Source organism: Etheostoma cragini, chromosome 20 (genome assembly GCF_013103735.1).
Source record: "Etheostoma cragini isolate CJK2018 chromosome 20, CSU_Ecrag_1.0, whole genome shotgun sequence".
Lineage (NCBI taxonomy): Eukaryota > Metazoa > Chordata > Actinopteri > Perciformes > Percidae > Etheostoma > Etheostoma cragini.
The window spans coordinates 9,457,667-9,469,912 of NC_048426.1; the positions used below are offsets into that span (position 1 = coordinate 9,457,667).

At 41.5% G+C, this 12,246-nt stretch overlaps 1 protein-coding gene across 5 annotated transcripts in view; it reads right to left on the minus strand.

Moving 5' to 3' along the window:
* Positions 1 to 12,246, minus strand: part of pcnt (pericentrin) — a 35,381-nt gene that overhangs the window by 19,096 nt on the left and 4,039 nt on the right. For all 5 annotated transcript variants that reach the window (XM_034857745.1, XM_034857743.1, XM_034857744.1 and 2 more), the window contains 27 exons: positions 11,991 to 12,131; positions 10,627 to 10,776; positions 9,597 to 10,507; positions 9,138 to 9,506; positions 8,420 to 8,600; positions 7,782 to 8,198; positions 7,474 to 7,692; positions 7,130 to 7,225; positions 6,849 to 6,992; positions 6,469 to 6,688; positions 6,163 to 6,242; positions 5,720 to 6,017; positions 5,506 to 5,606; positions 5,126 to 5,237; positions 4,714 to 4,840; positions 4,344 to 4,463; positions 4,172 to 4,250; positions 3,870 to 3,974; positions 3,165 to 3,276; positions 3,033 to 3,073; positions 2,798 to 2,932; positions 2,439 to 2,664; positions 2,175 to 2,325; positions 1,335 to 1,788; positions 992 to 1,189; positions 815 to 886; positions 59 to 163 (listed from right to left, as the gene is read on the minus strand). In XM_034857745.1, the coding sequence (XP_034713636.1) occupies positions 59 to 163; positions 815 to 886; positions 992 to 1,189; positions 1,335 to 1,788; positions 2,175 to 2,325; positions 2,439 to 2,664; positions 2,798 to 2,932; positions 3,033 to 3,073; positions 3,165 to 3,276; positions 3,870 to 3,974; positions 4,172 to 4,250; positions 4,344 to 4,463; positions 4,714 to 4,840; positions 5,126 to 5,237; positions 5,506 to 5,606; positions 5,720 to 6,017; positions 6,163 to 6,242; positions 6,469 to 6,688; positions 6,849 to 6,992; positions 7,130 to 7,225; positions 7,474 to 7,692; positions 7,782 to 8,198; positions 8,420 to 8,600; positions 9,138 to 9,506; positions 9,597 to 10,507; positions 10,627 to 10,776; positions 11,991 to 12,131 (5,364 nt within the window). The remainder of the gene's footprint in view (positions 1 to 58; positions 164 to 814; positions 887 to 991; positions 1,190 to 1,334; positions 1,789 to 2,174; positions 2,326 to 2,438; positions 2,665 to 2,797; positions 2,933 to 3,032; positions 3,074 to 3,164; positions 3,277 to 3,869; positions 3,975 to 4,171; positions 4,251 to 4,343; positions 4,464 to 4,713; positions 4,841 to 5,125; positions 5,238 to 5,505; positions 5,607 to 5,719; positions 6,018 to 6,162; positions 6,243 to 6,468; positions 6,689 to 6,848; positions 6,993 to 7,129; positions 7,226 to 7,473; positions 7,693 to 7,781; positions 8,199 to 8,419; positions 8,601 to 9,137; positions 9,507 to 9,596; positions 10,508 to 10,626; positions 10,777 to 11,990; positions 12,132 to 12,246) is intronic.

Below are 12,246 nucleotides of genomic sequence, written 5' to 3' on the forward strand. Positions count from 1 at the left end.
ACACACACACACACACACACACACACACACACACACACACACACACACACACACACACCTGTAACTGGAGCTGGTACTGTGCAATGAGTTGTTCTTTTTCAGCAGTGCAGGTATCTGAGAGCTCCTGAAGAGCAGTGCTGTGTTGTTGCTCGAGTTCTAAAACCTGAGAAAAAGAGCACACAATACAAAGACAAATTAAACCTTGCTGAACATTGAAACATCATCAAATTGGACAGTGCACAATTCAAAAGTCAACATTTTCTGTCCAAAAGGAAAAGCATTTAAGAAAATTGATTTAATCTACCAGCATAGGGGTTTGCAATATGGATAAACTCCTCATATGGTCTGTAACTATGTAATGTCATTTCATATATAGTATGAAGATATATATAGTATATATCATATTTCCCTACACAAGCAATTAGTGATCAAATCTAGCCATTGTAATCTAGCTCTGTTAAAAGCGTTGGCCTCATTTTTCGGGGATCCCACCCAAATATGATCCCCAAAAAAGATTTTATTTTTACATTTTAAATTCTCCCTTTGTAACCACTGAAGCAATGCGGTTTCAAGTTAGGAATGACAGAATGGTGCAATAGTGTGTGATGGCCAACCACTTCAAATACATTTGAAATCAGTGGAAACCACTGTTTCGCTTTGACTAGATATTGCATTTGACTTTTTGTCTCTGATCAGTTAAATAAAAAATTTAAAAAACACAGAATATTCAATATTTCTTATTTATGTCAACATTTAAATCTTGGGAATTAGAAATTAGAAAACCATGGTAATGCAATGATGATTGGGTAAGTACCTGCTTCTTAAGGCTCTCCAGGGCTTTGCAGTGTTCAGTATCTAAGGCCTCTTTTTGAGTAGCCAGCTCAGTCTGTAAGAACAAATAGTGGTAGAAGTTGTCAATTGCCTGTATGTTTGCTTATTGATTGATTATTTGATGTTAGCCAGAGGTCGACCACCCCTCTTTTTGTTTCACCTTGTGTACTTGGCTGAGCTCTGCTGCCATGGCACTAAACTTCTCTATGTGCACCTGAGCCAGCTCTTTCCTCAGTTCCTCCCTGATGCACAGCTGCTCTGCGGCATGGCGCTCCATTATCTGCTTATGTTGTGACTTCTGGAGAGTCAGGTTTTGAAGATGCCTTTCTTCAAGTTTCAGTATTTCATCACGCAGTGTCTGAGATTTTTAACAGAATTATGGCATTCAAAAGTACATAGAAACCATGAACAAGGGCAGTATTGTGTTCTAAAGAAGGTCAAACATTGCTAACATAAGGTGTGAAATTATATTGTTTAACTTGTTACTAAATCTATGTCCTTACTTGCACTTCCTTCAGGTATGTCGCCTCCAACGTGTCCATATTACCCAACATCCTTTTTTCCAGTTCATCCCTCTCTTCTTGGTGTTTGCGAGTTAAATCAGCTTCTAAAGCCTCCAGCTGAGCCTGATTGGTCTCCTGAAAAACAGCCTCCAGACTTTCAAGGTCTGCCTTTCGTTTGGAATCGAAGGCTGCTTCCAAGGCAACGAGCTCAGCGTTGTGTTTGGATTCAAGCTCAACGGCCGCAGCGGCAAGCTGATCTCTGTGACTGGCACTGAGTGAATCTTGTTGTGCTTTGTGTTTGGCATTGAGTGTGTCCTTCTCTTGCGAGTGTGTTTTCAGTAGTGTTGCTCTCTCATGATCCAGCTCAGTTTGATGTCCGTTCTTCAGCTCTGCCAGAGAGATTTCATAATTCTGGGCCAAACTCTGCTCCAGCGCTGCTTTTTCCTCTTGGAACCTGAACACATACACAAAATACCTCAAATTGTTCAAAACAAAGCATGGAAAATACACAACAGGTTCCAGTTGCTTGGTGTATACATTTCAGTTTTTTCAGATTATTCAATCAACTGAAAATTACAATCAATTCGATCAGTTAATGGTTTCTCAAACTCGAGATTTATCGGAAATTGAATACCTTTGGACTGCTGATCACAAATACAACCATGTTAAAGATTCCACTTTTTTTTAAGTTTCCTTGTTATGTCAAAAAAGGAAATAGATTTTTCATAAATTAAAATCAATAATGCTATGGGATACATCTACAAAACAACAAAAAACAACAACATTGACCCCCAGCTGCAACCAAGACTTAAGGATCTAGAGCCTCGATAGAGAGCTCACCTCTCTTTGGCCTGGCGTAGCCGCTCTTCACCCTGCTCTTGAAGGAGAGCAGTGAGCTCCTTTATTTCTGTTGCCATGCAGTTCTTTGCCCTTTGCAGCTCATTGTCATATTGGGCTTCCAGTCTTTGCCGCACTATTAGGACCTGTGGGCCTAAAAGATAAAACACAACATGTATAAAGCTGACGGAAAACCCAAACTTCTGATCTGACTAGAAGCTATAATGAACCGACATTCTACTGTCAGTACTTCAAAAATGATCTTACTCTCATCATTTTCCAGTGCAGCCTGTAGAGATTTTAACTTCTCCTTCTCCTCGTGAAGTGATTTTTCAAGGCGGGTCCTGTCCTTCACCGTCTCTTTGTGAAGGTCTGACCTTAGGTCAGAGAGCTCGGCTTTATGCTTCTCTTGGAGCTCTTCTCTCAGCGTCTCCCTCTGCTGTTTCTGTGCTTCTTCAAGATGAGAAAGCTCACCAGAAAACTCCTGTTTCATCTGAATGAGGTGGCAGGAACATATACATAAATAAAATGGTTTGAATTTCCCATATTGTATTAATAAATCTGTCTAACAATCATATATTTGTACAACCTTTTCTAGTATGCAAGCTTATATACGAGGTGTGTACCTTTTGTGTGTTTCTTTGCAGTTCTGCATCATGTTGTTCACTCAAGGCAGCCAGTCTGTTCTCCAGAGTGTGAATGATGCTCATCCTGGTCTGCAGCTCCTCAGTGTGAGACCACATCCTCTGTTCAACCTCCACCTAATTTTATCACCACAAAATTGTATTATATGGTCAATAAAGTCAGCGTGTTTATTTAATTTATTTTTTGGGGATAGATTATCCAATTATCTCTTCTCACCTCAACTTGCCTTGCTGCCTCCAAACGAACTCTGGTAAGCTCTGCGACAAAGATATTTGAGGGGTCGTTATTTAATTTTAGCAACTTCTCAATACTATATTTTTATCTTATAATGTGTGTGAAGTGAAGTACCATGTAAGTGATGGTCAGAAAGTTTGGCTCCGAGTTGCTCCAGCTCCAGGGCATGACGAGTCTTCTTCTCCTCCAGCTCTTCATGGTACTGGTCAGTGACGTCTGAGCGCACCTAATGCACAAGTTATGATTTCAAAACAAGTAAAGAGAGTAAAAGGGCCAGTGTAGTCCAAAAGAACTGCTTGTTGGATATTCAAATAGCTTCCTCCTCTGCCAACATCATCCCAACATTGGATTGGAGGCGCTGTGTCCAACCATTTTGGGAACAATCAATCCTACATTCACACCACTTCACGCCCTAATTAGCCAGCTGTGCTGAGGTGAGAAAGGGGCCAGGGTTCGATTATCTCTCGCTAGTTCTCTCCCCCATTCTTGGCAACCAATTCTGTCACTTTTTATCTGAACAACCAAGTGCAACACTATAAACTGATTCCAGGAGAGACTGTCTGAATATGAGCACCATTATCCCATATTAAAACAATATAACCCATCTCTCTATGATAGCTGGTTTTTCACCCCGCCTTCAAGCATTGTCATTTGGCACAACCATGAACACAAACTAGTTCTGAATGAGCAAGAATGATTCTAAAAAAGCATAAACAAACCTTACGGTTACTGTGTGCCAAGAACTTCTCTCATATTAGCTTCTTATTCTGTTGTGCAAATTGAGGCATTCAAGATTGGAGGATGGAGTTTGTTTCTGACCTGTCGCAGTTCTTCCTCAAAGGAAAGATCCATAGAAGATTGTAGATTGGCAAGCTTCATTGTGTGGTTCTCCTCCAGTTGAAGGTGCAAACTGTCAAGCGTTTCCTGGTTGAGAGATAACATGATGCTAAGATACCTTGTGATCAAGATCGCAAAACAAAAGCCGTTCGAAATGTGCAGAAGATCCTGTGAAATTCCATTAAGACATTTGAAAGTGCTCAATTGCACATATTTATCTAGCAACAAAAGGTTAACGTCAAAATGTCTTATACAATTCATTTTCTTATATAGTGTGTACGCACTTTGTGTTTTTCCAGTTTGAGACCAGTATCAGAAAGCTCATGATCTTTCTCCTCTTCGGTTTCGCCTTGAGATATGGAACTGAAAGAGAGTCCAAAGGCACTGATATGAAAAGAATTAAATCCAAGTTTGTAGTACATGTATCTGGTCTTCCATACTCATCTACTGGCATACCTGTTATCTACGGTCATAAGCACCGATTCCTCCAAGGCATTTTCCACCAGCCTTAGCTGGAGTAGAGCAATTTCCTCTCTGTAGCTCTCCTCTGTTGCCCGCAATCGCTGCTCAAAGTACCTGAAAGAGGATAAAGGTAAAGCAAGTATACAATTGCATGGGGTCAGTGAAAGGGTAGAGGACAATAGACACATATGAGTGACAATCTTGTAGACTGTGACAAACATAGACATGCATTGCAAACCGCATCATCAAAAAACTATTTCAGACATCAATTTTGGTTCTAAACGTCACTTCAAACCTGAAAAAAAAAAAAAACTTTTGTGAGAATAAATGCATCAACCTACGGTCCCGTTTTGTGCCCTCATACCTCCTCAGGCTTTCCAGCTCAGCCTCATTCTGCTCTTTGATTTCCTGTTTTTGTTCATTAAACACATTCTTCAGGCGCTCAATATCATCAACACGAGTTGAGCGAGCAAGCAGCTGCTCCTTCAGCTCTGCAACAAATACAAAAAAAGGTAAGAGCACAGCAACTGGAGTTACATGCCTACAGTCAAGGTCAATTTTTTGTCTTTGAGTCATATCGCATCACAGACAACAGCCATTGTTGATAAAGCAACATGTTTTCTATACCTTGTATTTGGGGGAAGTTTGGAAGTTTTAGAGTATTTTTAAGAAATCCAGGGAAGTTTTGAATATCTTAGCTGTGAGTATTTACATATTGCACTAAGTAAAGTTAGCAGCCTTGTCAAGCAGATTTCAGGCTGGTTTATCACTCTCACCTCCCAACTCTTGGCGACTGGTCCTCGTGCTCTCCAGCTGGGTCCACAGCTGACCTACTTCTTGCTCTGAGCTTAGTTTTAGCAAGGTCTTTTCCTCTCGAAGGCGCAAAACCTGGCTCACAGAGAGAAAACATCAATCAATATCTTTTTTTCTCTCTCTCTTTTTGTTTTTTTAACAAAAAATGTACTTTTATTTATTGTGAATTTAGATTTTTATAAATTTCCTATTGTTTTAGTGACTGGTGCAACCAAATATGTGAAATGTCTTAAAAAAAAAAAGAAAAAAAAATATGAAGCTTTATTGTTATTAAATGATATAGCGTGTAAAATGAAAAATAAATGGCAAATTAACTATGTGTTCATGTGTTCAGTGAACTCACCTCTTGCTGCAGTTGTTGCTCCTTCTCCTGTAGGTGGAGTGCTTGCTGCTCTTTCTCCTGCAGCACTGCCCTTTGACTAGAAACCAACTCCTCCAGAGCGCCTAAGCAGCATTCACAACAGAGTGAGAAAAGCAACAACAATTTAAATGAACAAGAACACAAAATCCATGTTATAACATGCATAGCACAAACTCAGTACAAGTATCCAACTCACGGGCTGCAGCATCTCTGTCAGCCCAGGCTTGTTTCAGCTCCTCATCTCGTTTCTGGTTCTGCTCCTCACTAGAAGTCTGGAGCTCCCGGAGCTGGGCCAATGACTCCTGCAGCTCTGACTGGGTGTGTGACAGAGCAGCCTGGGCTTCCGGTAGAGCTTTGTTGGTCTGGGTGAGGGAGGCCTGTGTGCTGGAGAGTTCTGTCTGGGTGGCAGTAAGGCTCTTCTGGGTCTCTGAGAGGGATGTCTGGAGGTTCCAATGGGTGCTCTCAGCATTCTTATCCCACTGTGATCTAAGAGCCTGAGAAAAAGAGAAGACCAAGAAAATTTGAAATAAATAATCTAAGTAATTTAAATCTACCAATAAAATGAGAGAATCAAATAACTGATGGAGTTCAAAATCACAGAATTGCTCTAAATGCAACGCAGTTTGTGTGAAGCTTGACCTGTATCTCTTTGGACTTCTTTTCCTCCATGGCAGCTCTCTCCTGAGCAACACGAGTCTCCCACTGCTGCTTCAACTCATCTAAACGTAAATCCGCAAAATAAAATTAAAAGATTCAGCAATGTCCAACTCCAATGTGAAGGTTACAGCCATTGTGCTCTACTTTGTCCTGAACATGTCTCTGAAGAATGAGGGTGACTCACTCGCATCTGTAATGGCACATACTTTGAGTGCACCTACGGGCAAACATAAACAAGAACAATGACTGAAAAAAAAAACTGAAAGAGCACTCTTAGTTTGCACTCACTCATGTTTTGTTGGTGCAGCTCATGCAGCGTCTCCTGCTGCTCTTGGTTCTGCCGTCTGATCTGGTCCAGTTCAAACTGATGCTGGGCCCGCAAGAGTGCACTTTCTTCGGCAAATGTCTCCCTTGAGGACGCCTGGACCTCGGTGAGAGCAGAGTCCTGGGACACGTGGACGTTGGTCAGGCTCAGACGCATGGCTTCAAGCTCGCTGGTCTTTTCGACCTAGTTAAAGTCAAGTTAAAAGCGTAAGGTTTTGTGCGAGAGCTTTTTCTACTCAAGTAGTGATTGCATGTTGGGAAAGTAGTGTGTTATATTCACATTTAGCAGACACGGTTATCCTACATACCAATTCATAAATACTGGTATGTAGAAGACACTGTACCTGAGCCTGCTGCAGTTCAGCCTGGTGAGCAGCCTCCATGCTCTCCCTCAGCTCAGAGAACAGCTCTGCCCTTAGTTGACTAAGCTCCTCATTGTGTTTGGTGGTCAGCTCTGAAACCATCCTCTCGTGCTCACGTTCAGTCACCTGGGGAGGACAAAGAATGGGAATGGGCTGAAAAATAATACACAAAATTGCAATTGAATGCAAAAAGTGTAATAACTAAGAGAGAGGAGATTCCACTGTCTTGCTGAAAGTGCAGTGTTCACACTTTATTCTGATACCTGTTTGATTAGGCTGATCTGTCTTTTCTGTTCTTCCTCCATAATGGCCTGCCGCTTCAGCAGTTCCGACTCCAGGTGAGAGTTTAACTCAGAAATCTAAGAATTTATGGAGATAAACATATTAAGAAGTTTATCGCCACTAACGCTGCACAATCCACTTTGTCATTATTTTAATGACAGGAAACATTGACAGATATTTAATGGGAATCTGTATCAAATCCACTCAGTGAGACAACATTTAATACTGTGGAAAAATGGTAAAAATGGTAAATGTTAATGGTAAAAATTGTAAAAAAAATTACAAAAAAAAGGTTTGTGAAGTTTGTGCAGTCTGTTAATCCCACCTCTTGCTGACATTTCTCCATCAGGTCTTTTATCTCCTGTTCATGAGATGTCTTGAGCCTTTCTGTAGCCTCCTCAACAGCCACAAGTTGCTTCTCCAGAAGAGCCTTCACCTCCTCTTTTCTCTCCCTCCTCTGCTCCTCCAGGTGTTGCCTAACATCAATAAGCTCTTTATCCTTCTCCTGTCTCTCTTCCTCCCATTTCTCCTTCTTTTCAGCCAACTTTAAGAAACAATTGTGTACATCATATTTAATCTCTTGACAGTAGTAGACATTCCAACAAGCTAAATAAGTAGCATCAAACATCTCACCTCAAAATCCTTGGCTTTTAGCAAGTTCTCAAACTGTTCCAGTTCCTCCTCTAAGACTTGTTCCATTTTCTTAATCCGGTCTTCCATCTCCTCTTCTTTTCTCCTGTGCTCCTCTCTCTCCTGCGCTGCCTGGACCTGGGCCTCCTCCAGATTGCTAATGTTTTGTCTCAAACAGAAGATCTGAGACTCTAGTTCATTCTTCTCTTTTCCAGCACTGTCCAGACTGCCCTGGCTCTTCTCCAGCTCTTCCTGCAACCTTTCCACTTCGGTTCGAACATTTACAACCTGTGCACGAGTAGTTTCAAGCTCCTTTAATGTTTTGTCCAGCTCCATAGCCCTTTGACCTAGTAGGGCTCCTGTGGTTTTGTGCGCTGTTCTGGCCTCCTCTAGCTCCAACATGAGAAGTTCAGATTGAGCCTTGGGAAAAGGAAGAAATGTCAATTAGCTTTTTGTACACAATACTTATTTTTCTCATAAATTTTATGCCTGCTACTTTTGAAGCTTCAAGCAAAAATATATTACTGCTGCTGTATTGTATTATTTATATCCATCTAAATTAAGTTGGGCAAAAACCTGCATGCAGATACTAGCATGTTTACATTCTTACTAAGCAGTTATGAAACACCCTTACCACATACCTTTAGTGTTTGCAGCTGGTTGTCTTTTTCCCTTTCTTCCATTAAGGCACTAAGTTTGTTCTTCAGGTTGTCTTGTTCATGGGCTCTAAAGTTCATCTCCTCTTCAACATGTATCCTCTTCTCTTTCTCCTCTTCAAGCTCCAAGAGAGTCTGCTGGAGCTCTTCTGTTACTTGGGCCCACCTGAACATACAAAGACAAAAAGTTATTGAGTTGATAAAAATGGTAGAATAGCTTTGGAAAACCAATAAAAACATAATCATTTGGCATGAGATATTAATAAGGCCAAGAAACTTATGAGCACAGCTCTGGCAAACACAAGATTTAAAGAGGGGCTTTTGCATGATTCTCTGTGGGTTAACTCACTTTTTCAGATCTGTCAGTAAAACAACTAATCAGTTGGTTGACAATCGTATGTGTGTTATTTCAATAAGACTTTCTTTTTAAGGACAGATAACGAGTTTCAGTAAATTCACGTTTATCCAAAAGCTTTAACATAGACTTTAAAATGAACCAACAATGATTTTTACTTGGTGAAAAATATTAGGATGAAACATTTAACCCCAAAATTAAAATTGGTATTCGCATACTGTAAGCAAGTGAGCATCAAGAAATAATACATGTATAGTGTAATAAAAACATAAGCTGAAATAGTAATACAAAGACAGCTATGTGGAAAAGAATAAAGTATTAACTACATGCCCTAATTAACTTAAGTACCTGCTCCTGGCCTCCTCCAGCTCTTCAGCACTGTTGATGACTTCCTCCCTTAAGACATTCAAGTCTCTGTCCTTGAGCACCAGCTCCTCACGGAGCTCCCCGCACTGCTGATTCAGCAGCTCTTTTTCCAGGTCAGTTTCCTCAAAGTGCTGCTCGGACAGTTTACTCAGCTCCAGCTCCCCGGAGGTGGAGTTGGGAAGCCACTGGGATGGAGACTGAGATTGGGAATGGTCAGTCACAGGGATGCCAGGGGAGCCGTGAGGGGTAGAGGTGTTGTGGAGGCTGTTGTGGAGGCTGTCGTCTTCGGCAAAACGGTTTGAAATTGACAACAGCGGTTCATCTCCCAATATTTCACTGTTTAGCTCAAAACTGCAAAAGGGGCACAAAAACAAAATTGGGGGATTAAACCAGCCTATGCCTCAGAAAGACACAAACGATAAGAATTAGCATTCCTCTAACCTGTAGTCTGCAGAGATGTCCAGCTGACTGCAGTGTTCTAAGCTTTCATTGACCACTGAAGATGGGGAGTGTGCACGAGGAGCTGAAGACAGGTAGCGCTCCATTAGAATATCCCCAGGAATTGATACATTCATGCTGTCCTCATCAGGTCCGCTTTCTAGAGTCGCCTCACCTATACTAATCTTTTCATCACAACTAAAACCAGCCTTCGCTTGGTTTTGACGATTTTTAGAAGCTTTGAGTCCTATGACTTCTTCCTCTCTAAACTTCAGTTCTCTCTCCCTCTCCTCCAACAGCTGCCTGACTCTCTCTACCTCCTCTCTGTGCTCCTCTCTGAGCCTATGCATCTCCTCGTCCCGTCTCTGGAGACGAAGAGCAGAGCTGGCCAACTCCTCACTAAATCTCCTCTTTACGTCATCTTCTTCCTCCTGAAGCCTTTTCCTCAGCTCCAGCACTTCTCTGTTCAGCATCTCCTTCTCCTCTTTGTACTGCTGCATCTCAAGGCACTGAGTTTGGACTAAGCTAAACTGGGTCTGGAGGTCTTGCAGCTGTGCATCCCTTTGTTTTTGCTCCTCTTCCCTGCCTTTCTTCTCCTCTTCCAGTAAAGAAAGCACATGTTGGTGTTTTTCCATCTCCTTCACTAGTTCAGCACAGATGCGTTGGCTGTTCTCCCTTTCTTCTTCCAGCTCAGCCCTCAGTTTGCGAACAACGTCTGTCTCGCTGTCAGTGCCAATGCTAAAACGTTCGACACATGACTGGGAGCCAGGGCCCGCACTCCCCAATTCCCCTGAAGGAGCCTCCTTATGACCGAGGTCTGCATCTTGAGAGCAAGGGTCGTGCTGATGCTGTTGTCGAGTGTTGAGGACTTCAGCCCCTGACTGACTTTTGATACGCAGGAATTCTGCACTGGTCTGTGTAAAAGACAATTCATCCAAGTTCAGTTGTTGTGCATATGAATAATGAAATGCTTATATTTAGTGAAAAATAATCCTGAAGTGCTGTGCTAGATTTAGCTTTGATTGGCACTTACCTGCTGGAGTTGTCTCTGTAGCGCCTGGATCTGTCCAGCAAGTGACTGTGCCTCCAGTTGTACCTGGTCTCTGCTGGCCAGGGCCTCCTGCAGGTTGGAGCTGAGCCTAGCAATTATCTCATTACGCTTCTCCACAGCCTGCTGTAGCTGCTGCAAGTGTAATAAATGTGGGTTGATTTTTTTTCTAAGCACAGACATACACACAATAATACATCATTAGAATAGAAAATTAGACTAATCTCCATGTAAAAAAAAAGAAAAGAAAAAAAGACAAAATGCCAATTGGACTACAGTATCACAGGACAGTGTACCATCATTTTAAAGTGTTCATATTATGTTTATTTTCAGGTTCATAATTGTATTTAGAGGTTGTAACAGAATAGGTTTAGTTTTCAGAAAACAGCATATTTTGTTAAAATGCACATTGCTGCATCTCCTCTTTTCCCCCTGTGTGTTGAGCTTTCTGTTTTAGCTACAGAGTGAGGCATCTCGCTTCTATACCATCTTTTTTGGGAGTCGCAAATGCGCAGTAACTAGGTAAGCACTGCTAGCTTGTCAGTTGCAGAGCATGAGGGAGTGCCATGCTAGCAGCTAGGCAAGGATTATAACATTTGTTACTAAGTGACGTCACATTTGTCCCAGAAGTAAAGGGTGGACTACAATAGAGCTGTTTGTGAACAGTGTTTTCTGTTGGAAATGGTTTGTTGCTTTGGAGGGGGGGGGGCTTTGGGCTTTTTCACTTTCTAAACCTATAACGTGCACAAATACGATATACAGTATAACACAATAAAGTAAAGGGAAAAAAACTGAATGCATAATATGAGCACTTTAAGACATCTACAACATATGTAACATTTAACACACTTTATGACACTATAGTCAAGACAAGTTGAGGCTTTGAAATCACATAAAGTAACGAAGACATTTTATAACATTTGCACAACTCAAAACAAATAGATGAATTACGCTGTATTTGATGGTCAGTGCAGTCAAGCAGACAATGCAGAAGAGCAGTTACATTCCCCATGGGTTGTTGATGGCACATAGCACACAAATACACACCCACTCTTAATCACACACACTATCATAACACGGCTCCAGTTGTCTAATAGGTAAATCAAGCACGGAGAGAAATGACTCCATATGACCAAATAAATCTAAATAGATTGCAAGAGGAACAGTGATTTATAGCAAGATTTCAGACCCCAGTTCCAATGTGTGAATCCAAAGCCTAAGACTATAATAATGAGTATGCATTTATGACATTAAACCTATCTTCTCTGGTGCTACTCATATTGAGTCAAATAGCTAAGCCCAGTTAAGTCTTTAACAGCAACAACCAGATAAAGCCCGACTGTGTATACCTTAAGCTGTTCTTTGCCAGTGAGTGCCACTAGCTCTTCTCTAAAATCTTCCACAGGATACGGGCTTTGGTCCCAGGTGGGGGGCTGAACCGCCTTCTGTTGGTTCTGCTCAACCTCTGATTTCTCTGGCGTCTGGGGTTCCTGAAGGATTAAAGAGGTTTAGAATTGATTGAGTCCGTCTTTTATCTTTGCAATCCAATGTTGTGAACTTTTCCTTTAAAAAAAAGGCAGTAAATAGTGCCAGAGTTAATCCAGA